This window comes from Mesoplodon densirostris, chromosome 7 (assembly GCF_025265405.1).
Source record: "Mesoplodon densirostris isolate mMesDen1 chromosome 7, mMesDen1 primary haplotype, whole genome shotgun sequence".
Classification (NCBI taxonomy): Eukaryota; Metazoa; Chordata; class Mammalia; order Artiodactyla; family Ziphiidae; genus Mesoplodon; species Mesoplodon densirostris.
Window position 1 is genome coordinate 7,195,078 of NC_082667.1, and position 25,175 is coordinate 7,220,252.

Genomic DNA, 25,175 nt, shown 5'->3' on the forward strand with positions numbered 1-25,175 from the left:
AAGCCATTTGGTGTTTCTAAACAACAGACAGGAAAAGGTCCGGGAGGAGGGACCAAATAAATGACAACTGATGTCCTAAGCCTTTTGTGTTCTCCTCAACTGTTATAAAAACAAAAACAAACAAAAAAAAACACTACAAAGAATCTCTGTCTCGTTTATAAAAAAAGGAACAAAAGGAAGCTCAAAGCCAGATACACACACACACACACACAGAGTTTTGGAGAAAAACTGTAAAGAAAAAACACCTTCCTACATCTAAGCACAATAACCAGGCTAAATTTCCTCAGGGACAATTAACATTCCACTTACCACATCCAAACTGTTACCTGGGGGGAGTCTTGCTCAGAACACTGCTCTGAGAGGCAGACTGCCGTTCGGAGGAGTCTGCAGACTAAGAAGACAGGAGGAGATGCTGTAACAGGAACCAAGTTTTAAAACATCACTCCTTTCACGCCTACCTATACCTGCACCAGGTCACTAAAAAAACATACAGGGTAAACCACTCACAGTGTAACTGCTAAGAGGTCTGTCACAGTTCTAAAAAAATTTTTTGCCAAAATAGGCTCTGGATATTACGTAGTGCCTCTGTTTACAGAACGAACTGAAAGTGCTGAAAGGATGAATGAAACACAGGTTCATCTGGGAGTCGTGGAGGATCATTACTTCCAAGGAGAAAAGAGGAAGAACAGTACTCGGGGTCAGAAAAATTGGTGAAGCTAGAACTCAACTCAGATATTCTGACCTTTAATGTATTTAAAAACTTTACAATCTTAAAGAAGCTACATGGGACTTTCCTGGCGGTCCAGTGGTTAAGACTCAGCGCACCCAATGCAGGGAGCGCGGGTTCGATCCCTGGTCAGGGAACTAAGATCCCGCATGCAGCACGGTGTGGCCAAAAATAAAAAATAAAAATAAAATAAAAGAAGCTACATGAACATCAAATAACTAATGTGCCTCTATCAATGCCCCCTCCTCACCTGTGCCTCACCATCCACACACCATGAGGTGGGCAACAGGCTAGAGCATTCTCCAGTCACCATTTTTGCTATCAATAAAGATGAACAAGCAACTCTAGAACCAAGAAAGGAAGGTGAGTGGAGTGAAACCTCAGCTCCCCCCAATGTCTTCATCCATTCAATAAATCCTATTTTTTTACATCTTTATAGCGATATAAAATTTGTAAGGTTCCCTCCTTTGAGGTACGTATACAACCGAGAAGAGTTGATACGCATCTTTAAATATATATATATATATTTTAATATTTACTCATTTATTTGGTTGCACTGGGTCTTAGTTGCAGCAGGTGGGATGCATGTGAGATCTAGTTCCCTGACCAGGGATCGAACCCAGGCTCCCTGCATTGGGAGGGTAGAGTCTTAACCACTGCGCCACCAGGGAAGTCCCTAAATATATATTTTTTAAAACAACATTTACTGGTCTTTTCTGTAATACATGTCTGTTACAGAAAGTCTGGAAATCACCAAAAAATACACAAGGACAAAAATTAGTGTCACACATAATCCTACCATCCAAAACCATTTTGGAGTTAACGCCTCCAGACAGTTTTCTCTATAGATATTGACTAAGACCTAAAATTGTGAGAAACGAATGACAGGGAAGCACCAGGAAGCTAATTCCCTCCAGGAGGAAGTGAACAGACTAGAAGGTAACAACACTTAAAGGGGGAAAACTAACAAAAGAAAACTAATGGGCCCTTGGAATAGCGAAGAAAGGGGACATTTTAAAATAACCTGGAAGAGGACAGACTGAGTACTCAGTCTAATTAAACAAATAAGGAGGCTTCCCTGGTGGCGCAGTTGTTGAGAGTCCGCCTGACAATGCAGGGGACACGGGTTTGTGCCCCGGTCCGGGAAGATCCCACGTGCCGCGGAGCGGCTGGGCCCGTGAGCCATGGCCGCTGAGCCTGTGCGTCCGGAGCCTGTGCTCCGCAATGGGAGAGGCCACAACAGTGAGAGGCCCGCGTACCGCAAAAAAAAAAACAAATAAGGAGAAGCCATAAATATTAATACCAGAAATGCCCACACTTAGGCAATGTTCTCTCTAAAACAGTGTTATCTAACAGAACTTTCTGTGGTCCTGGAAATGTTCTAGATCTGCCCTGTCCAATATGGCAGCCACCAGCCACACGTGACTGGTGTGAAATGAAATGTGGCCAGTGCAACTAAGGAAGAGAATTTTAAATTTCATTCAATTTTAATTAATATTCAAACAGTCACATGTGGCTAGTGGCTACCGTATTGAACAGCAGAGCTTTAAAAGATGAAATAAAAAAAATAAAAATAAATAAAAAATAAAAGATGAAATAGCCTATGATCTTAAGACATAATTGAACGTCAAACAAAATGTTTTAAGTAACTGTTATCTAGAAGATATAAAAGCTCAGCAACAATACATCATCATTTACTGGCCTTCTCTACTGCGCTACCCAAGGTAGAGGCCAGGCACGTGTCTGCCTAAGCAGCTCCCTAAGCTGTGACTACAGCTATTCTCTGGTTTGTAATAACATAAAAGGGAAAGCAGGTCCAGCAGGCTTTCTAATCAGATAACTGCCCTGTGAATGACTCCAGAGTTGGTGCCCAGGCACACACATTGGTTCCCTAAAGTCCTCTTTAGTTATGCTGGTTATTCCTTTAATTAGGCCTGGAGAAAGGAGGACTGCGTCAGGGCTCGCCAATCTAGAACCAAACCGTCTTGCTCAATTCCAGCCCAGTGGGCTCTGAAAGACATTTTAAGGCCAACTTCAAACTCTGTCTTTTCTCAAGAGCCCTTAATACCACTCCAAACTCACACTGGAAAAAGACCAACTCTTGCAATCATTCCCACAGCTTCCCTGGATTCCCAAAGTACTCCCAGAATGTGACACCACAGGTCCAAGCCAAGCCAACTCCAAATCTCAGAGGACCCACTGAGCCTTCAAGTCCCGGCCAAAACAGGACAAGCCTCCTGGGGTGAAGCAGTGAAAAGACACAGCCCAAACACTTTCTGGCTTGCACCTCCCCGGTGCACACAGAGACGGCACCAACCTTAATAACAGTGGCAGCTTATTGGCTCAGCTAAGAAATTGGAAATGTAGCTTAAAAGGAAATCACATAACCACTAATGTGTCCAAAAGATCTGTAAATCAATACGTGTAAGACAGACTCTGTGAAAGTCATTCTCTTTCTGACTTAAGGAATCTGAGCTTCCACAGGGACGGTGGATTGTATTACTCCGATAGAGAGCATATTCTATTACAACACGCACAATGTGAAATTCAAATCTTCTAAGATACAAATATGCTTCCAAGACTTTTTTTTTTTGCGGTATGCGGGTCTCTCGCTGTTGTGGCCTCTCGCGTTGCGGAGCACAGGCTCCAGACGCGCAGGCTTAGCGGCCATGGCTCACGGGCCCAGCCGCTCCGCGGCACGTGGGATCTTCCTGGACCGGGGCACGAACCCGTGTCCCCTGCATCGGCAGGCGGACTCTCAACCACTGCGCCACCAGGGGAGCCCTGCTTCCAAGACTTTTAACCCTAGGGAAATAAAAGAAAGTTCAACAGCTCTCTCTTATTTGATCAATTACATTTACCTTATATCTATCATTTAAGAAGTACTTTCTCCTGTGGATCTATAGGTCCTATTTTATATTTATTTCACCCACATTTTGGAATGGATAGTAAGTAAAAGTATTCCCAATCAATGGATGAAAACGCTAAGGTGTGGGAGAGTTTGCCCTAGCACACAGGAAGCACATACAGCAATACATCCTGGCTTGCCCAGTGCTTTCATGGTTAGAGGGGTAACTGGCCTCAAGTGCCTTCATGAAATTAACACTTCTATTGCAGGACAGTCACACAAACTTGGCCATGGTCACCTCCCCCTTTTTTTCCCAAATGTGGTCTAAAGGAGAAATGTGACTGATAACCACTGAACTCCTTCCCTAAGCACAGAGGTAAGGATACCCAAATGTGCTCTGTACTCAAAGACAAATGTGATACAGTTAGTGGGTGATACAGCAGAGCACATTTTGTCTCCTGTCAGTTTTACACCCCTGAGGAAATTTTGTACACTTAGGAAATGGAATAATTTTTCAGTCTCTCCTACTTAAGCAACTCAAAAAGAGAAAAGAACATCAGGGGAAATGTCACCATACAAAGACCAAAGAGAAAGGGTCAATGATACTCTAAAACCCTGCCTTTAACGTCAAGCATCTTGCCACCTGGTACTTACGACAGCGCCACACCACTGTCCATACTCTGGACCACAGACCAGGGAGCACTCCTTAGTGTGGAGGGAAAACAGCATCGACTTCCAAAGCTGTGAATTTCATAATGGAACTGTAACAGACCTACCTGCTGGTGACAGAATCTCAACAGCCAACTGTATTTCACAATGATTACCTCTGGGGAGTGAGAAGAGACACAGGGCTGGGGCTTTCCTTTACCATTTCCATCTTTCTGTACTGCCTGAATTTCTAATCATGGACGTGTATTGATCTTTTTTTTTTTTTTTTTTTTTTTGCGGTATGCGGGCCTCTCACTGTTGTGGCCTCCCCCGTTGCGGAGCACAGGCTCCGGACGCGCAGGCTCCGGACGCGCAGGCTCAGCGGCCACGGCCCACGGGCCCAGCCGCTCCGCGGCATATGGGATCCTCCCAGACCGGGGCACGAACCCGTATCCCCTGCATCGGCAGGCGGACTCTCAACCACTTGCGCCACCAGGGAGGCCCTGATCTTTTTATTTTAAGCCATAGGGATGTAATGTACAGCATAGGAATATGGTCAATAATACTGTAATAACTTTGTGTGGGGACAGATGGTTACTAGACTTATCGTGGTGATCATTTCATAATGTATGCAAATGTCAAATCAAATGCAAATTAAACCAACATAATATTGTATGTCAATTATATTTCAGTTAAATTATATTTCAGTTAAAATTTTGAAATTCCTTGTGAGAATAAAAATCTACTATCAGGAAAAAAAAACATCTTTTTATTTTAAAAAAATGCTGGTAAAAATGGCAATGAAAAGAACAATTTAGTTATTTTAAAGCCAACTATAGGTGCGCTCTTCATTCATAAAAAGTAAAAAAAAAAATACTATGGATTCTGAGAGAATTTAGTAGCTGTTAAGACAGAGCAGAGTACATACCTGAGAAACAACAACTATATTTAAGCATCTAATAAAGGAAAAAGTTTTTTTTTCCAAAAGTAAATTATATTTCTACAGGGATCAACAAAAGGAGCATGACCTTCCTAACACTCGACTTTTCAACTCGCTTCTCTGCACTAGGAAGAGGATGACAATTTCACAAGACGGAACCCCAGGACATTTTATACATATCCAACCTTAGATCATACAATCATGCGTGCATTTCTCAAGTGCATATAAATCATACATTTGGGTCTCATTTGAGTTACACAAGACAAGAATGTTAATCCTAGACGATATTCAGCGTGCTGTATACAGAGTGCTCGCTGCCAATACATTCCAGACAATGTGAACAAGCATACCAAGGAGACCTCAAATTAACTGGATGACTCTAATCACTGGAAGGGCCAATAGCAGGCCATTTTCTCCCCACAGGGTGTTATTTTCCATCCTGCAGATAAAACAGCCTGCTCCAAAGAGCACAAGTGTTCCACAAAGAGCTGGGAGGCACAAGGGTGCCGGTTAAAAAAAAAGTCAGAGCAGGACAGCTGACAATCCCAAAGATTGGTTGGTAGACATGACAGACCTGCATGCTCCCTGCAGGTGAAAACAACAAGACAGTCTAAGGCTCTCACACCAAGTCAACGTAACAATTACTGATTTGATCAGGATGCCTGGCTGTTTCTTTGGCTAATAATTTATTGTGTGGACCTTTCAGTGACCAATAGGGACAGACTGGAAATCAACAGCAGTCAGGGATTTTATTTATCCCCCTCGGTTGCACAGCAGCTTCTTGCCAGTAGGCTCATGCCTTTCTGATCTAACAAGCTAGAGAAGGCAGCTGTCCAAATGTCACCAGTCAAACAGTGATAGAGGTGACGGAAGAACAGGCAAGCATGCATTACTAACACTGGACCCATGGAGGAAAGGACCCAGTGCTTTTATGTTTGAAAGAAGTAGCTGAGAATACTTCAACTATAGATGGGCCTGTACAGAAAGAGAAAGGCAGGCCTGCTTAGGACCAAGAGAGGAAAACCACCACATACTACACTCCCAGTGGCGTCTGGTGTGTGTTAGGGTACTGGCCAAACCTAACTAAACTAATGTGGCTCCTCATTACCCTGAAGAAAGGACAGAGAAAAAAGAAAGTATAAATTAGTGAAGTGAACGCTGAAACACAAGGGACACGAAGAGTAGAGGGGGGCTAATGGAAAACAAGTCAGCATTATCTAAAAATGTTCCAGACGTATATCTCTCAAACAGCAATTCCACCCCTACGTATAAAGACATCCTAAAGAAACTTCTGCAAGGAGCACCAAGAGTCCTGGACAAAAATATTTACAGCATTATTGTTTGTATTAACAAACAGGAAATGACCCAAATGTTCATCAAAAGCTTTATGATATATTCATACAATGAAATTCTACCCATTAGTGAAAATATTTAGAGCCACCATACAACACTGATGATTCTCACGAACTTAACGTTGAGTTTAAACACACACACACACACACACACACACACACAAATAGGCCACAGAACACATACAGTATGATAGCATTTATATAAACTTCCAAAAACATCCACAACTAAAAAACATAGCTTAGAGATGCACATATGTCAGTAAAACTAATTTTATAAGACAGGGAGATGATAGACACACAATTCAGAATAATGTTTACCTTTGTAGGGGGAAGAAGGGGATGTGACCAGGAAGTGGCACCCCGAGAGCTTCAACACAACTGTAATGCTCTTTCTCAAGCTGAGTCAAGTACAGAGATGTACTTCTTGTCATTTTTATTTACAATCCTTTCCAGGACATATATAATTCTGCATGCATGAAACAATTCAAAATAAAGGGGGAGGCATGGAGAAAAATAAAGAGTTGAAGATGGAACCAGACAATGCTCCCCAACCCCACTTACACGTCCATCTGCCCAAGACAGGGCTGACAGAGTAAGGAGCCAGCCAGACTCCAAGACAACAGAATCAACTCAGTTTACAAGTGACAAAAAAGACCACCTCCAGGCACTTCTCTGGGCTTCCTGGGTGAAACCAGCTTCACGGTGTCTATTCAAGGAGTAAACTGTAGGATGTTGCACACTGTGCCCAAAGAGTTTGAGAAAGACTGCCTTGCCAATATAGAAACAGAAAATATCCCAAACTCAGGTATATTTTACCAATGGAAGGAAAGTCCCCAGATGGTTCCAACAGACAGAGGAATGGACTGAATTTAGGAACAGGCAGTAATTTTATGTAGCCCTGCAGGGCTAGAAGTTGTGACCAGTTACTGGGCGGGGGGGGGGTGAGGAGGGAGGAGAGGATGAAAAATACACTTGAAGACACATTAAATAGGACTTTTACAAGACGTAGAGGCCGGGACAGAATGTGTGTATTTGAAGTACAAATGAACATGTGTGTTGAAGACAAACTAGAAGCGCCAAGGGTTACTATACCGGCTTTACCTGGCAGAAGGTGACAACCGAGTTTGACACGTGCCAAGTATACTGGGAAATAATAATATCTAAAGAGATCCATACCACATCTATGTAACATATGTACAGCCCACGGGAGCTGGCAAGGCCGGGAGGAGTCTGTGACTTTCACGGGGAAACTGACAGGAAGGCCGGATTCGGTCAGATCAACAAGAGGAGGCCCAGGGCTGAGAGTCCAGAAGGCCCAGCTCAGGGAGGGGAAGAGGGTGGCCCCGGCCCCAGACAGAAGGTGGGGATGCCAGGAGAGGGCGGGGTCCCCTCGGGAGGAGTCCCGGGAGGCCGGGCAGGAGCCAGGCCCGGCGGCAAAGCAGCCAAAGGGAATCTAGGGTCGGGGTGCCCCCTTGGGCGATGGGACGGGGAGGAAGGCGGGGGCCTGTCACAGACCCGGCTGGGCGACCCCCGAGGGCCCGGTCCCCCCCACCCGCCGCTCACCTGGGCACACAGCTGGACGAGCTCCGGTCCACCTCCCAGGTGGCGTACAGGTTCATCTGCACGGGGGCGGGGGTGCGGCCTGGCCCCGGGCCGCCGGGAGTCGCAGAGCCCGAGGCCACCGCGACGGCCATGGAGGTGGAGGTGGACGAGGACGAGGAGGAGGCGGCCGCCGCCGAGGTGGATGAGGACGACGAGGTGGCCTGGGCCAGCTTGGGGGGCGTCGGCTGCTGCGGCAGCTGCTGCGGCGGTGGCTGCTGAGGCGGAGACTGGGCGACCCCAGAGCCCCGCTGGCCACTGCCGCCCCCGGCGCCTCCGGGACCACCGCCTGCCCCTCCACGTTCCGCCATGGCCCGGCCGGGGGCAGGGAGGCACGGGGGTTACGGGAATCAGGCGACGCCGAGCGGACGCCGAGGCTTCTCCGGCGGTCGCGGCGGCGGCGGGGGCTCGACTCGTCTGCTCAGCCCGCCCGCCAGAGCGCGCGAGCGAGAGACTGCACGCACGCGCGGGGCCTCGCGGCGCGCGGTCCTCGCGCTCGCCCGCCGCTGCCAGTTGCGACTCGCGCCGCCAAAGCCCTAGGTGGGCGTGCCCGGGGAGGGGGCGGGGAGGCCTGGCCCGCGCCCGCCCTACCCAGCGCCGAGGGGCGGGGCCGGGGCCGCGCTCGCGCTTGCGCTCGCGCCCCGGGCGGGCCTGTGGGCGTGCGCGCCCCTGGCTCTTCAGGAGAGGGTTCAGCGATTGGCGCCCTCGGCCGGATCATCTCAAGTTCGCGGCCTGGTGGCAGCCAGCTGTCCCCCCTCCACTCTCGCGTCGCTCTTTTCACGGCGGCGGCGGCAGCCGAGCCAGCGGAAACCTCGCTTTTCCGGGGCGCGGCCCCGGACCGGAGGGGGCTACCGCGGGAGCGCGCCTCGGCTCTCGCGGGTCTGTGGACCAGAGGCCCAACCCGCTGCCCACCCAAGCCCGCTTTCCGACCTCCGCCCTGGCCCCCGCCCTGCGGCCCCGGGGCTTCTTCGCCGTCACGGCCAGCGGAGGGAGCGATGGAGACCCAGCGGCCGACTGGGCGCCTGTGGGCCCGGCAGTTTCCGCCCCGCTTCTCCCCAGTGTGGGCAAGGGCTCAAGGACCTAGAGTTCAGAAGGCCTTTGGCACGGGTGAATCTGAAGTTAAGCCCTGACCCATCTGGAGCCAACCACCTATTTTCTGCCCCTAATGTCCCCCTCCCACAAAGAACCATCACAGTCCCAAGCCATCTCAACCCTCAATTTCTTCTACTTGGGATGTTTTTCTGCTTCGTCACTTACTAAATTTCTAAAATCCTACTCCTCCCGAGGCCTTACTCAACTGCCTCATCCTCCCTGGAGTCACCCACACTCCCGGCTCCAGAAACCATCTCGAAGCCTCCTGCATGCAGGCACCCCAGATGGTGGACTTGGACCAGCATCAGTGGTACGGCAGCAATATGTGACTTCCCTCCCCAGTGCTTGGCAAATGCCTGTTGGAACCATTGGTCCAACGTAGTCTAGCCTGTCAGAAAGACCTCCCAGGACAGGGGGACTAGAACCTGGAAAGCAGCCCCCGCCCAGCAAAACCTGGAGACTGGTTGATGAAACCACCCAGGGGCTCACATGGACTCAGGACAACCTATACAGACTGAGCTGTGCTGTCTCCCACGTAATGACTTGGACTCTTGGCCGCAAGGTCTATTAGGAAGGCCTGACCTGGCCTACTTCCCAAGCCCACTGTACTTCCTCGGCCCAGCCAGGGCGGCTAAGCTGGCTATTTTTAGTCCCCAAGGACACACCAGTAAGGTCAAACCAGACCTGGAGGTCCTTCCCCCAGAGCCTTCCTACAAAAGCAGGCAGTGGTAAAACACACAATCTCAGTGTGGCTTTAGCTTCATCACCAGTCTCAACTGCAACATCTGATCCAAGTGCCTGCCCCCAGCCACTGGAGCAACTTCAGGTTGTAGAAAATGGCTGTTTCCATTCTTTTGCAGGAGGGGACTAAAACAAGATGAAGGAGGACCAGCAGTGTTACATATTCATCTCTTTCCTTGGGAAACAGCTTTATTTACAAAACAGGTCTAAAATAAGAACATGAAATAACAAGCCCCTGGGAAGAGCAGGAGAGCTGGCTCTTGGGGACCCATATGTGAAGAAGCCCAGGTGTCCAGGCAAAGGGCCGAAAGGAGGACCAGGTGTGGGAGGGGACCTAAAATTTGAACTCCTTGTATTTCTTGCTGCCCCCACGGCTGTCCTGGGGCTGAGCTTTCCGTTTCTTTTGCTGCAGGAGAGAAAGAAACAGGTTACAACAGGTTAAACAACCGGCTGATCCCCAAAACAAAGGGTGGGCAGCCTGACAGAGCCACATACATCTGTGGAAAAAGTACTGAAACTGGAATTCTCAGATTGGATGAGTTCCCTCCCCTTCCTGTGCCTGTTTCATCATTCTTAAAGAGGGCAGCCCACTGGAGGATTCCTAGGTTCCCAACCCCAAGGAAGCTCAGGGCAGCAGGCACTGACTGCGTCCTCCCTCCTCTCACCACTAGAGGACACCAGCCCACTGAGAAAGGCGGCCCTGGTCCCTGGCTCTCACGAAGCCGGCTCCGTTGTGTGCGCCCACCTTCTGCTTGGCCGCGTGCTCGGCCACCATGTCACTGAAGTCTTCCTTCTCCACTTGTGCCTGCTGCTCCCGCACGTGCTCCTCATACTTCTGGGTCATGGCCATGGGATCCAGCTCCAACTCTTCGGGTGCCAGGGCCACTTCCACACCTTGCAGCTCAGGGGCTGGGCCCTTCCGGCTCATAACCTGGAAAAGGAATCAGAGCCTTGTCATCTCCAAAGGGAAGCTCAGAAGCCCTAGCTCCTGCCCCCCTTCCCAGCCCCCAAAAGCGGTATCCTCCAAGTGCTCACCGTGGACATGTCATAGATGTGGGTTGATCCCATCATGGCCCCCCCAACAGTGGCCGTTCTCTTCTCTGGCAACACGGTGAACAGCTGAGGCGTCTCACTTCTGCAAAGGACGAGGGGGTCAAGCCCAAAAAGCAAAGGATAAAAGGGTCTCCAGGAGGGACAGCAAAAGGAGTAAGGGCAGCATCCCCACCGAGCTCCCCAGCGAGGTTCCAAGATACCCAAGGGAAAAATTCTGCCCAAGCTGCCTCTGCAAGTCATGGAGACCCATGGGAGGAAGAAGTGCCACCTATTTCAAGAATGCTACTTGAAATACAACAGCAAATCTACCAATACCAACCCAGACCATGACTTCATCCCCACCCCTCCCCCTGGAAGAGGTGAAAATCTATTCTCACAAAGCAGCCAGAAAGAAAAACTGAATTCACATCCTGTCACTCCTTTGCTCAAAACCCTTTGAGGTGGTTGAGAGTCCGCCTGCCGATGCAGGGGATACGGGTTCGTGCCCCGGTCTGGGAGGATCCCATATGCCGCGGAGCGGCTGGGCCCATGAGCCATGGCCGCTGGGCCTGCGCGTCCGGAGCCTGTGCTCCGCAACGGGAGAGGCCACAACAGGGAGAGGCCCGCATACCGCAAAAAAAAAAAAAAAAAAAAAACCCTTTGAGGCTTCTGATCATTGTTTGAATAAACCCAAACTCTTTACCATGACCTATAGGGTTCATCATCTGGTCCCGTACTTAATCCCTGCTCACTACAGTCTAGCCCCAATACCCTTCTTTCTTTTTCTTCCTCAAAACTTGAGACTTCTGCTTCTGGATAAGGAGTAATAGGGGCCAGATTGACCCTCCCACTGAAACTATCAAAAAATGGGCAAAATATATGAAACAGTGGTTTTCAAGTCACTGGACACGAAGCAACAAAGGACAGTGATTCCTGAGAGACAGGAAACAAATGAGGTGATTCCTTCAATTGTCCATCCTACTGCACTGAGAGTTTCCAGGCTACAGAATAAAGAGGGGAACTCCTGTAGAGCCCAGAGGACTCTAGGAGTTGAAGGGGTGAAGCTGAAAGTGCAGGGAGACTAAGGCGACTAGAGATCACAGGACAGAGAACTGGAGAAGAGAAAGCAGCACAGAGACTCGAGAACTCAAGAGACCTACAGAGAATCCCCTCAAGTTCTCAGGTGAGTACTGTGTGGGAGGAGACTACCAAGGCCAGGGAAAGAACCACCCGGAAGCATTAGTGGTATCATACGTGCCTGCTCTTCACACGGGACTGGGAATAGTACCTCGTCCCACTAGCCAGACTGAAAAACCTCCTGATTAACAGGATACTGGATAGAGTATAGGGTCTTGTGCCTCACTAGTGAAGAGGACTGAGCACTGCTTCAGTCCTGCCTAATGAACCTGAAAAGCAAGACCTGAAAGAATCAAACTGTTTCCAAGTACCTTAACTGTAACCTTGAACAAAACTAAAGCAGATTTATAGGACTATGAAAGTATTCTGGACCTGACAAGGTACATTTCACAAAGTCTGGCATCCAATCAAAAATTACCAGGCATGCAAAGAAGCATGAAAATACAATCTTCAATGAGGAAAACAATCAATCCACTTAAATCAACACAGAACTGGCACAGATGTTAGCATTAGCAGGCAAGTACATTAAAATGTTATTATAATTGGATTCCATATGTTCAGAAGTCAAATAAGAGACACAGGAAATATAAAAAGACCCAAATTGTACTTCTAGAGATGAAAACTACACTGGATGGGATTAATGTCAGATTAGAAATAGTGGAAAAAATATTAGCAAACTTGAAGACATAGGAACAGAAAACTTCTAAAATAAAATAAAAAGAGAAATGAGAAATTTTTTAAATGAACAGAGCATCAGTGAGCTGTAGGTCAACTTCAAGAAATCTAATAGATGTATAATTGGAGTTCCCAAAGGAGAGGAGAAAGAGAAGGGAACAGAAAAAAATATTTGGAGAAGTAATGGCCAGAATTTTTCCAAAATTAATAAAAACTATAAAGGCACAGATTCCAGATGCTTAACAAACCCCAAGTAAAGAAACACAAAGATGGGACTTCCCTGGCAGTCCAGTGGTTAGGACTTGCCACTTTCACTGCTTTCACTCCTGGCTTTCACAAGGTTGGGGAACTAAGATCCTGCAAGCCATGCAGCATGGCCAGAAAAAGAAGGAAAAAAAACCCACCAAACCATTTTAAAAAAAGAAAGAAATACAAAGAAAACTACACTAACATGCTGTACTACACTGCATGTCATAATCTGTTCAAAACAGTGATAAAAAGAAAATCTTAAAAGCAGCCAGAGAAAAATGGCACAAATGCACAGAGGAACAAAGGAAGGATGATGACAGATTTCCTGTCAGAAATGATGCAAGAAAGAAGACACTGAATCAACATCTTTAAAGTAATGAAAGAAAAAAACACTGTCAACCTAGAATCCTGTATCTTTCAAAAAGGAAGGCTACTACATGGTTATTATTTTTGTTTAAATGGTCAATTATCTTTTAGAGAGATTTAAATAATAAGAATTGTCTATTATAATCTCCAGTGTTCTTTTACTTGCTCCTACAGTTCTTTCTGCCCCAGCTCTCAGCCCAAATACCTCTTCCTCCATAAGCCTTCCCAAAGGCCTCCCCACCACCCAAATCCCTCTACATCCTATTACTCAGTTTCCTTTGCTACACGTCTTATCCACATCTGAAGTTATCTTGTTCTCTGATCACTTATTTACCTCGCCTGACTTTTTCACTGCAGATGTCCCAGTGCCTAGAGCAGTGCCTGGCACAGAGCTAGTGTTCAATAATTGTTTAAAAAGGAAAAGGCGGGGCAGGGGGGCCGGGAGACAAAAGTCAGCCAGTCCACCTAGAGGCTGAAAATCCTCCCCTCTCAGCCCTCCCTGGTTCCCTCACCCATCCATCGCCTCCTCAATCTTCTTCTTCCTCAGTTCAATGAGTTCAGGGGTCTCCATTCCAGCTGGCACTGATGAGAACCCTCCAGGAGTGATGAGGCCACTGTGAAGAGAGGAACAAGCTCTGGAGTAAAGACAAGGCCCCCAAAGACAGACATACCACTTCAGAGAGGCAGACTCTCTGCTTCCCCCACCTGTCTGCAGGGGTAATGAAGCCCGTCTCATCTGGCTTATCTTCATCACTTTCTTCCTCTTCCTCTTCTTCTGAAGACTCTTCATCAGATGGCTCCAGCTCCCCCCAAGGGGTCCGATCAATCTCTTCTTCCTCAGTCTTGGTCTGAAAGACACCACTCATTCATTCAACAAATGTTTACTATATACCTATTATGTGTCAGGCAGTTATAAACAGAGGGCTATGAGAGTAAACAAAAAGACAATAATCCCTACCCACAGAGAGCTCATATGCTAGTGGGGAGCTTGCATTACATCTCAGGAAAACATATGTCCCTTTTTCAGACTTTGAAACTTCAGAACACACAGCTCTGAAACTTCAGAACACACAGCTCTCTGCTAATGAAGCTATAAACCAACTATCTCTGAACTTCATGACCTTAACTAAGACCAAGCTTGCCAGCCATGGCCCATACCTGAAATTCAGCAGCATTGGTTCCAAACACATCCCCGTAGAGGGGTTTCCCGGTCTCATCTACTGGGGGTTTGCCCCAGCCACCAGCATGGTACCCAAAGGAACAGCTCTGCAAGACAGGAAAAGCAAGTCAGTTCCACTCCTATGCTCCAAAAGAAACACTGAAGCCCTAAAGAAAAGTCATGCTCCAAAGTACTAACTCCAAAGAACTAACACCTGGGAACTCTGGAGATTATGATTTCAGAGAAGAATTAAATCTTATAAAGCATTACAAAGCAAAAGTAGTAAACAACAAAAATCTGGAGGTAATAGGATGGGGAGATGGCAGCAGAACGCATGCTAATAATTTCAGCCTTTGTGGCAGAGTCCATGCTATCTGAAACTGAAACATACACTTTAAAAAACATGACTCCAACTTCTTACTGATTTTTCCTAACTTTGGTAAGCTTTTAGAATCTATTACTCTTAAGGGACAGAAATTTTTATCTGAAGTTTAACAATTACTTCTTTTTCACTTTAATAAATCTTTCTTTAAAAAATTTTTTTAAATAAAAATAAGTTCAATGCCATTCCTGAGATAAAATTATATCTGTCTATCTCTCTGATAATATCAGAGAGATTATCTGGAAACACATTCACCAGATACTAAATTTGGTTATTTCTGAGTGGTGAAATGTGGGTGATGATGTCTTCATCTTTGTACTTGTCAATTCTGATTGACCACTTTATGACAAGCATCTCAGATTTTTTTTTAAAACAAAAACCATTACTCCTTTAAAAAAAAAAAAAAAAAAAAAAAAGGACACGCGGTAGAATGAGAAAAGGGAAAAGAAAATCATCCTCTAGTTAAAAAGTAGAGCCGGGGCTTCCCTGGTGGCGCAGTGGTTGAGAGTCCGCCTGCTGATGCAGGGGACACGGGTTCGTGCCCCGGTCCAGGAAGATCCCACATGCCGCGGAGCGGCTGGGCCCGTGAGCCATGGCCGCTGAGCCTGCGCGTCCGGAGCCTGCGCGTCCGGAGCCTGTGCTCCACAACGGGAGATGCCACAACAGTGAGAGGCCCGCGTACCGCAAAAAAAAAAAAAGTAGAGCCAGCTAAGAATGAAAGAAAGGACAGTGCTCACCTCGGGGATAGGCGAGTTCAGCCCAGGGATTTTCAGGTTGGGGTACGACGGGGGTGGTCCATATCGCTGCATGGCAATCAGCCACGGGGGAGGGACCTTGTGGGCATTCTGCAGGAAAAAGAGGACAGGATACCATCTGCCCAACCCTATCCCTTTGTCTCTCTCCTGCCCCAATTCCCAACCCCTTCTCTGCTTTCCCAGTCAGATAACTGGCACTCACTGGTCCTACTGGCATCCCCAAGGAAATCCTCAGCTCATCAGACAGATCTCCTGGCTTCTTCTCCTTCAGTCGTGTCTCAAACTCCTTCCCCTGAGGAAAAAGCCAAGCATGCTGTATTGTGGACACCAGACACACGCTGGGAGGTCAATTGCAAGAGGACATGAGAACAAAGACGAGATGTCCGAATCCACATCAGACACAAAGTCCCACTGAGGGCTACCCAGTTCCCACTCTGATTCTCATCACTTCTTTCCCTGGCTAGAGTAGGGAAAGGAATAAAGGCCAGGAAGTAGGGAGAAAGGCAAGACTCCCAGTGCAGTCACTAACCCGCTATGAGAACGTGGCCAAATCTAAGGACAGGCTTTCTCATCTGCTAAATGAGGACGTTCGAGAAGATGATCTCCAAGGTCCTTCCACTTCAAAAATTGCATGGTATCATGGTGATTAATTATTTCAAGCATCAGAAAAAAAAATACGTTTCTCCTACCCTCAATACTAAACGTTTCCTAAAAGCATCTGCCCTTTGCCCCTCTGTTCCTGAACCACCCACAATAAACAGTGACCACCTCAAAGACATAGTCTGCATCTCTTTCAGAAAACCACCTCATTCCAAACTCTAAGGCTGAGGAGAGGGGCCCTGTACCCATTTCCAGCTTCCAAACCCCTTTTGACCCAGAGTTACACAGCCATGACCAAAGGCCCAGCCTGGCCTCCCCACCCCCTCCCGGACCTCATAGTACAGGTCCCCATGGATGGTCAGCTTTGGCTTGGTCTGCCACTTGAAGAAGGCATCATGCAGTTTCTGGTAGTCAATGTCGATCTTCCCCATCTTGGGCCGAACCTTCTCGCGCATTTTTGACTTCATGGTTTTCTGTTCTTCCTGTGGAGAATGGCAGAAGACACACCATAAAAGGTATTCACCAAGTTCAACTCTTGGCAGGTCTAAATCCCCACTCCCAAAAGAGACAGAGTGAAGCCTCATTTGCCTCATTCCTAAAGTCACCAAAATCCTTCCTGCTCAAGCCCCTCAAAATTACATGATCCACGCTGAACAAAATAGATGTAACATATGAAATCAGCCTCAGCTATCTAGGTCAAATATTTTTTAAGCCATCTGATCAAGAGACTGAGCTCATCAGTTGCCTCTGCAGAGAGCTAGGTGACTAGAATCTAACTGGGAGGCAGTTTTCACCATGCGCTTTGGTACCTCCTGAATTTCTGCACTACATGCAACTATTACCTAATGAGAGTGTTTAATTAAAAATTTTAAATTCAAGAAGTTACACAACCACCATACATTTCTAGCCACAAGTACATCAGGTTCACACATGGGGCAGAGAACTACAGATGCAGCAACCTGCAGAGGGAAGAGTCACCGTATGCAAATGAGAGAGCCGGCAACGTGCAGGCAGGGGGACAAGGAGACAAAGGGGCAAACCGAACCACACAGAACCGGAAGTCTCAGCGGGGGCAAGAGAGCGAGCTCTGAGCATACAGGTGAGGTCTGCCTTTCGTGAGATGTCCTTCCCCTCCTGCCCTCCCCGCCATGTGTGACATGCAGTGCTGACTTCTAAACTGAAGAATAAATAATCAGACAATTAATGTGTAGGTGGGTTTTGGGAGCCAGCTGCAATTTTGAAGCCGGTTGCTGCTAAGGATGTGGATCCCCCAGGGCAGATCTGAACCCCAGCCAGGCCCTCACCTTCTCCTGCAGGGCCTCCCGCATCTCCTGGATGCCCGTGCGTTTGATGAAGTCGGGTAGCTCGAAGGGGGGCTTCTCAATGCCTCGTTTGCCCTGCAGGTACTTGCGCTTAAAACACCAGTGGCGAGGCACGGGCACAGAATTCCGAGTGGCCTTGAGGTGAACCAAGAGCTTGGGGTCCTGCGCAGTCACGTCATGCATCTCTACAACGTCGGGCCGAGCCACAAGCTGGAAAACACAGCAGCATCCCTCTGGAAAGCCTGAACTTCTCAATCTAAAGCTTGCTTGCTTTCTCTTCCTCAAAGGGCCCGTCCCGGGCCTCCTTCAAAGCCCTCCTCCCCACCCCAAGAGCAAACCCCCTGTGGGGTTCTGGGAGCTCCTCCTGTGCTCTCCCAGCTGGGCTCCAGGCCCTGATGGAGCGTCTCAGCTCTCACCTGCTTGAGTTCAGCCACAGTGAAGCGATTCATTCGGCGCAGCTTCTTCTTGGACAGCTTGGGGGCTTCTGGCTTCTTTTCCTAGAACAGGACATTTTTTTTCTTTTTCTTGGCCTCGCTGCACGGCTTGCAGGATCTTACTTCCCCAACATGGGATCGAACCCGTGCCCCCTGCAGTGCAAGTGTGGAGTCCTAACCACTGGACCACCAGGGAAGTCTCAGAACAATCATCTCTTGTGAGCAGGATTCTGAGGTGTGAATCAGACCGCCCAGCTTACCCTGAAACTAAAGCCACCAAAGGACTGCTCCCCTGCAAGAGTTCACCATGGTCCCTCGCTGGACGCATCTCAGCTACTCGTCCCCAGAGTCCTTGTTTCCCCAACAGGAGAGCGTGGGCCTCACCTGTTCGTCATCACTGGTGTCGTCGTCGCTGTCCTTGTGCTCCTCCTCAAAGCCCTTCTTCTTGGGGGCCGCAGAGTTCTCCAGTTTGTCAAGTTTCTCTGGCTCCTTCTCCTTCTCCTTCTTCACGTCATCAGTGAGCTGAGGAGGCAGACAGCATGGAAACCCCAGCCCTGGGCCCCTCCCCGGTTCCTGAACCTGGCACTGAAGAGGTGCCCTCCTCACCCCGCCTGCCCCGTCCCTGCCCCACGCTGCAGGCTCTGCCCCTGCCGGGTGTGCTCCTCCTCGTACCTTGAAAGCCTCAAAAATCCTCTTGAAGAAGATGAAGTTGGGCTCGTAAATTTCAGGCTCTTCAGTCACGTACTCAATTTCCACATCAGCTGCTGGGGAGTCAGAGCCACGGGAGCGGCTTGGCTCTTTGTCTCGGTCCCCAGAGCTCTCAGATGATGCCCCCCGCACCCGCTGGGGCTTTTTCTTCTTCTTTCGGTTCCGGCGCTTCCGGTTTTTCTGCCAAAACGTGGAGAACCAACTGGGTCAGGGAATCCAAGCACCATGCTTGCCTCCCAACCCCTAACCTCACCCCATTTCCCCAAGTGACTGAGAAAAGAGGCCTTGACGTCAGACCACAAAGTTCTACCCCTCTCAAGCTGTGTGCCTCTGAGTACATTACTGCATCTCTCAGAACCTCAGTTATTTCAGCTCTAAAATGGAAGCATGCATCATACCCAGAACTCAAAGGATTTAGTCAATTGAGTAAAAAATACCTGTAAGATACTTTGGACAAAGAACTGGCACGAGACAGCGGCTACTGCTTATTGAACACTTAGAATAGGAGTCATTTTAGGGCCCAAACCCTCTCTCTGACATCCCCTCCAGACCCAGCTCCATCCGTTACCTCTTTTTTAGATATGGACACTGTGTCCTCCTCAGTCTCTGACGCCGAGTGGCCCAGGGATGAGCGAGTATCTGTCTCCATTTCCTCTTCCTCTGTAAGGGAGGAAGGAGGCCATCAGTCTCTTCACGGTAACCCCTCTTTACCAAGAGCCAGTTTCTCTCTCAAATCCTCCTCGGGGGAGGGAGGAGGGAAGCAAACTTGGCTTCAGCTCTGCAGGTTCTGTCCCTGCAGCCCTCGGGACACGGTGACACGCTCACCCTGCTGAGAGTTCATCTCTTCCTGGCGGCTTTCCTTTAGCTGCAGGATCTTTTCCAAAGCCTGGGGGATCTTGGGGCCCACAGAGGGGTCATCCATCTGCCAGAGACAACCCAGGCAGAGGGGGTGATCACGGTGCCCTTTTTCCTCCGACTCCTACCTCTTGTACTCGAAAGCCTGCTGGCCAGGTGTTGGGAACAGCAGATAGGGGACAACACCAACTGAATTCAACCATCCCTCAGCATCCCTCAAAGTGAAGCCCAGAACCCTACCCCAGAAACGTCTCCCAGACCCTACTTCCTGCCCTACCTAAGTATGTTTTAAGTAAATATGGCTCCCCCCACCCCCAGAAGTTCTCCCATCTTCTCTGGAATCCTTCTCAAAAAATCCAGAAACAGTCCCCTTCTAAAACACACTCTCCTGTCCCTCAGAGGAAATCAGCAATCTCACCTCTCTGTTCTCATCTCCAGGAGGTGGTGGGGGACCACGAGGCCGAGGAACAGGGGCCCCCATAGGCAGGACAGTGGGAGTGGGACCCACTGGAGCAGCCACTGAGAGGAGAAAAAACAAAATCTCAAGTCAGAAAAGACAAATCACACATTTTAAAAATTACCTTCCTTGGGGCTTCCCTGGCAGCTCAGTGGTTGGGAATCCGCCTGCCAATGCAGGGGACACGGGTTCGAGCCCTGGTCCAGGAAGATCCCACATGCCGCGGAGCAAGTAAGCCTGTGTGCCACAACTACTGAGCCTGTGCACTAGAGCCCGCGAACCACAACTACTGAGCCCACATGCCACAACTACTGAAGCCCACGTGCCTAGAGCCCATGCTCCACAACAAAGAGAAACTAACGCAATGAGAAGCCTGCGCACCGCAAAGAAGAGTAGCCCCTGCTCGCCGCAACTAGAGAAAGCCCGTGCGCGTCAATGAAGGCCCAATGCAGCCAAAAATAAAATAAAATTTTTTAAAAAGAATGATTTGAAAAAAAAATTAAAAAATAAAAATTACCTTCCTTGCTTCAAAGTCAGGGTAATGGTTACCCTTGGGAGAGGGGGTGGCTAGAAGGGTGCAGGGCTTCTAGGGTGCTGGTAGTTTTGGTTCTTGGTCCAAGTGCTAGTTGTATGGATGTATTCAGTTTGTGAAAATTCACTGAACTGTACACTTAAGATATGTGCACTTTTTTAACGTGATATATACTGAAGTTAAAAACTGTCATCATCTTCCTTGCCCTTCCCTTCCATTTCCACGGTCTTACCTCGAGGACCCAGAGGAGTGCGAACACCAATTTGGCCCATGTCTTGTGGGGGCCGAGGGACTGGCGTGCCCATCTTGGCAATCTCCTGCTGCCGTTCCTGCTCCAGTAACACAGCTGCCTACGAGAGGGAAGTAGGAGTTGGAGGCACCGCTTTGGAAATCTGTTGGGCAGGCAGCCCCTGGCAAATGCAGCCTTTCAGCCAGGTAACTGGCCCAAGGAGAACTGATTAATCAGGTACCACCCGTGTTCTGACATCCTTGCCACACCCACACTTCCAGGCTATTGATCCAAGTGAAGGAGCCCTCTCACCACAAAAGAAAACCCCTGGAGATGAAACCAATAAAAACCCTGGGAAACTTCTGGTTCCTAACAGAGAATTTAATACTTAATAAACACTACCTTCTGTTTTTTAACAAGATTTTTCTTCCCCAAGAGATTAAGTTATTTCTAAGGAACACTGAATTCTTTTCTTGTACCTACCCCTCAAGGTCTAGCACAATCGGGGCAAAGACAGTACTCTGTAAATACTTCCATATTTGTTGCTGTTAATGCTTATTTTCTAATACTCCTGAGTAACCTATGGGGTAACAACTGATATAATGCATCTCTGTGGCTGAATGTCTCATGTATCATTCCCTGACTCAGAGCCATCACGTTTAAACTAAATCTGATACAAATGACTAAATTAGCCCAGAGTTCTCTCCAATGTACCTCAAATGATATCATGTAAGACTAGTAGGGGTCAGGAAACCTTTTCTGTAATGGGCCAGTCAGTAAACATTTTAGCCTTTTCAGACTGTCTGTACAGACTCTGTTGTGTATTCTCCATTTGTTTGGTTTTTTTTAACGATCCTTCAAAAATATAAAAACCATTCTTACATCACAGGCCATACAAAAACAGGCTGTACTCCACAGTTTACCAACCCTTGGGCTACATGAAAGAGAGAATTATTTGGGAGCTACTGGAACTTAGATGAGGATGAGGTAACCTCCATGGAAAACTTTTTTTTTTTTTTTTTTTTTTGTGTGTGGCCATACCATGCGGCTTGCAGGATCTTAGTTCCCTCACCAGGGATCAAACCCAGGCCCCCAGCAGTGGAAGCACAGAGTCCTAACCACTGGACTGCCAGGGAATTCCCTCCATGGAAAACTTGAATGGTACTTCTCGTTTTAGACACTAAGCACTAGAAGTGACAGACAACGAATTGGACCCTGAGGTCAAAGGTTAGGACGAGGGAGGCATTACCCGCTTCTGCTGCTCCAAAAGTTCATGTTCCTTCAGTGAATGATCTCCCTGCTTAAAAAAGAAAACAAGCTCATATCGGCACCGATACCCCACAGGCCAGTCTGCCACAACTCTGCTTCCTGGCATCCTCTTCCAGCCTAGGGCCCAAGTCTTTGGTTCAGACCTTCCCAGAAGTTTTGGCCCCAGGATTCGGCTCTCTCTGAGGCTCCACTCCCCTTTCGGGACCCTGATGGGACCCAGGCTCAGGCTGCCACCTGCCCTACCTGCTTGGCACGCTCCTCCTGCTGCATCAGCAACGCCGCCTGCTGCTGCGCCAGCTTTAGCCGGTCTTCCTCTGACAGCTCGATCCCCCGGAGAGGAGGAGGGGGCCCCAGGTTTGGTGGGCGGGGTCCAACTGCCATAGGAAAGCCAAGGCCAAGGCCGGGTGGGGGTGGTGGGGGTGGCGGAGGAGGTTGCAGAGGAGGGAGTCCCATGGGGGGAGGTGGCATGGGGATCCCAGAGAGCTGTGGGGAAAATAAGACTGTTAACTAGGCAGCATTTATCTAACTGCAGACATTTGCTGGGGGAACTGCTAGAAGCCAGGTGCTGGGATGTGAAGTCAAATGACGCATAATTCTTGCACTCAGGAAAAGAATACTCTACAGCAATATCAAGGATATCGAGAATACTCTATAGCAATGTTAACTCTGGGGCACCAACTAATGGACGCTATCAACTCGCTCTCCAGAAAAATATCACGAACACAGACTTTGCATACAATTTCACGAGATTCAGGGACACCTCAAAAGGCCATCTAAGAACTTCTCATCCCACACATAGAAGTCCCTGGACCCCAAGTCAGAGCCCCTGCTCTAAAGAAAGAGAGTCAAATCCTGGATCAGAGAAGACATGGAAGTTGAGCGGAGTTGGAGCCAGTGTGCCCCCAAGGACTCACTAAATATAGAGAGTATGAAATCAAATCAGGGAGTAAGCCCTAGTTTCTCACTGGATAACATGGCAACTGTGTGCTGGGAGGGCAGAGAAGAGGGTGATTCCGTTCCACTGGGGGAGGAGTAACTCAGGCTTCCGGACATTTAAACTGAATCTTAAATAACATGCAGTATTTGGAGGACCTGACACCGAGCAAAGAGGCAAGGATCAGGACCAAGGGAGAACTGAAGAGTTCCCAATTCTGTCATCACAGTACCTCCCTGCCCAATCGGCTAGTTGCATCCCCCCCGTACATTCCATGTGAGAGGATGGGCTACTGTGAGTAGAAACGGATCTTATCAAGCCGGACAACCTACTTACCTGAGCTGACATAGGAGGGGGAGCAGCTTTGTCCCCATCTTCACCTCTCAGAACGGGCCGATTCAGGACGATGCCAGTCTGAGAAAGAGAAGGACTCTGAGTCAGCCCAAAAGGGGCTCTTCCACTGAACAACATTCGCTCTGTTCAACAAAATTTACCCAGCGCCTGTCTGCCGGAGCTCGGACGGGGCTCTTAGGAGGACCGATATATCTGAGCAGGCAAGAAGAGGCAAAAAGAGCAAGACCCCACTTGCTGTACCGAGATACGTTAAGAACGAAGACCGAGTTGTGAGGGATCATTAATGCCTCCTCGAAAAGCTCGGCCTACCCTGATGTCCCGCCACCAACACTTACCTGGCGGGTGTAGGTCTGCAGCCGCTCCACCAGCTCCTCGCGACTCCCTGCTGGGCAAAGCACAGGATCAATGGGGTAGGTCAGGCGGAGCAGGCCCAAGTCAGGCCCCCGCGGCCAGCCTCCACCCCCGCCCCCGAGTCTCCGGGGTAACCAGCTCCGCTTCCCCGCAGGCCTGCACTTTCCCGCTCTTGACCTCCCGTGCTCCTCACCCTGGATCGGAGCTCCGATCTCTGCTAATTTGGCCTGAAGCTCCTGGGCAGCCCAGGCACCATAGTGCCCAGGGGGCGGCGGCGGCGGCAGCTGCAACTCTCCTTTAGGGGGCTCGGGATGCTCGGCCGCCATCTTAGCCGCAGGAAGGCGCGCGACCAACCCGGAAGCTCGGGCCAGCCTCCCAGCCCACTCCCGGAACTTCCGGCAGCGTTCGAGGGTTGTTAGTTTCCGATTAGGGCCCACCCCGTGCCGTTCTCCAATGGTCCTAAGCGGCCTGGTCGCGAAGCCTTCTGGGAGTTGTAGTGCGCAGGTCACGGTCTCTGCGGGTCAAAAGCCGGGAGGGGAGGACGGTGGCCGGGCACGGCCCCGGGAACACTGGGGGCCGGAGCCGGGGCGGGGCTGCGGGGAAAGATGGACCTGCCTGGAGAGCGTGCTTTCAGCGTCTCACCGGCCGCAGCACTGACCTCCCGCCTTGCGGCCCGACTCCCTGGTCGGGCGTGAGAGGCCCGGACGCTTACGTTCCGGGGGGACTCGTTCCCCCGGCGGCCGCGCGCTGTGGGCGCCAAGCGGGAGGTTGCAGCCGATGCCTGTGATAAAACAGTGTCTGATTGTCTGCCCGCCCACCCCCGGCCCAGGCATGGATGAATGGGCTGAAAGGGGATCGGGGCCGGGAGCGAAGTGGGCCCTCCCGGCTGAGCTCCAGCTGCCGACCTGGGGGAAGGGCCACACTAAAGCCCCTTTTTCCACCTTCCTGGCCGGCTCAAATGTCATCTCCTCTAAGCTGTCTCCCGCCTTTCCTGCCCTGGAGTGCCCATAACACGTCGGAACCTCCACCATTTGTTCTGAATTCTTTCTTGCCCTTTCTCCGCACTTCCAACCCCAAGACAGGAGTTTTTACTGGCTCGCAGTACTTGGCGTTAAGGAGGCGTTCAATAGATTATTACTGGGAAAAAAAGAAAAAAAGCAAATGTAACAGTCTTTCTGGCTACAGGATTTGGGTCTTTTTTAGTCTTGAAAATAACTCAGGGGATTCCCTGGCTGTCCAGTGACTAGGACTCAGCGCTTTCACTGCGGGGCCGGGGTTCCATCCCTGGTCAGGGAACTAACACCGACCCCACAGGCCTCACGCGCAGCCAAAAAAAAATAAAGAAAGAAAATAAACTCAGGACCTTTTCTTCCCTCATCCCCACCAGCCTACCATTGCAGCTGACCCTGTCTGCTGCTCCCCTACCCC

The 25,175-nt window shown here is 49.3% G+C and overlaps 2 protein-coding genes across 8 annotated transcripts in view; both read right to left on the reverse strand.

Moving 5' to 3' along the window:
* PACS1 (phosphofurin acidic cluster sorting protein 1) overlaps positions 1-8,611 on the reverse strand; it is a 142,534-nt gene extending 133,923 nt beyond the window's left edge. For all 4 annotated transcript variants that reach the window (XM_060103363.1, XM_060103362.1, XM_060103361.1 and 1 more), the window contains exon 1: positions 8,079-8,611. In XM_060103363.1, the coding sequence (XP_059959346.1) occupies positions 8,079-8,425 (347 nt within the window). In that variant the 5' untranslated portion in view covers positions 8,426-8,611. The remainder of the gene's footprint in view (positions 1-8,078) is intronic.
* Positions 8,612-10,103: 1,492 nt separating this feature from the next.
* On the reverse strand, positions 10,104-24,102 carry SF3B2 (splicing factor 3b subunit 2). 4 transcript variants are annotated; one of them, XM_060104476.1, is made up of 22 exons: positions 23,941-24,102; positions 23,732-23,778; positions 23,379-23,456; positions 22,352-22,591; positions 22,089-22,136; positions 20,843-20,960; positions 20,040-20,140; positions 19,592-19,688; positions 19,335-19,426; positions 18,731-18,946; positions 18,443-18,580; positions 18,041-18,121; positions 17,607-17,834; positions 16,635-16,784; positions 15,905-15,994; positions 15,685-15,792; positions 14,565-14,672; positions 14,112-14,254; positions 13,919-14,020; positions 10,983-11,082; positions 10,693-10,878; positions 10,104-10,353 (listed from the first exon to the last, which is right to left on the reverse strand). In XM_060104476.1, exons 1-22 carry the CDS (start codon positions 24,071-24,073, stop codon positions 10,282-10,284), a joined length of 2,676 nt encoding a protein of 891 aa, XP_059960459.1. In that variant the 5' UTR covers positions 24,074-24,102; the 3' UTR covers positions 10,104-10,281. The 4 variants fall into 4 exon arrangements, with proteins under 4 accessions (XP_059960459.1, XP_059960457.1, XP_059960458.1 ...); XM_060104474.1 differs by having other exon boundaries at positions 22,089-22,139; XM_060104475.1 differs by having other exon boundaries at positions 23,732-23,781.
* Positions 24,103-25,175: the final 1,073 nt, after the last annotated feature.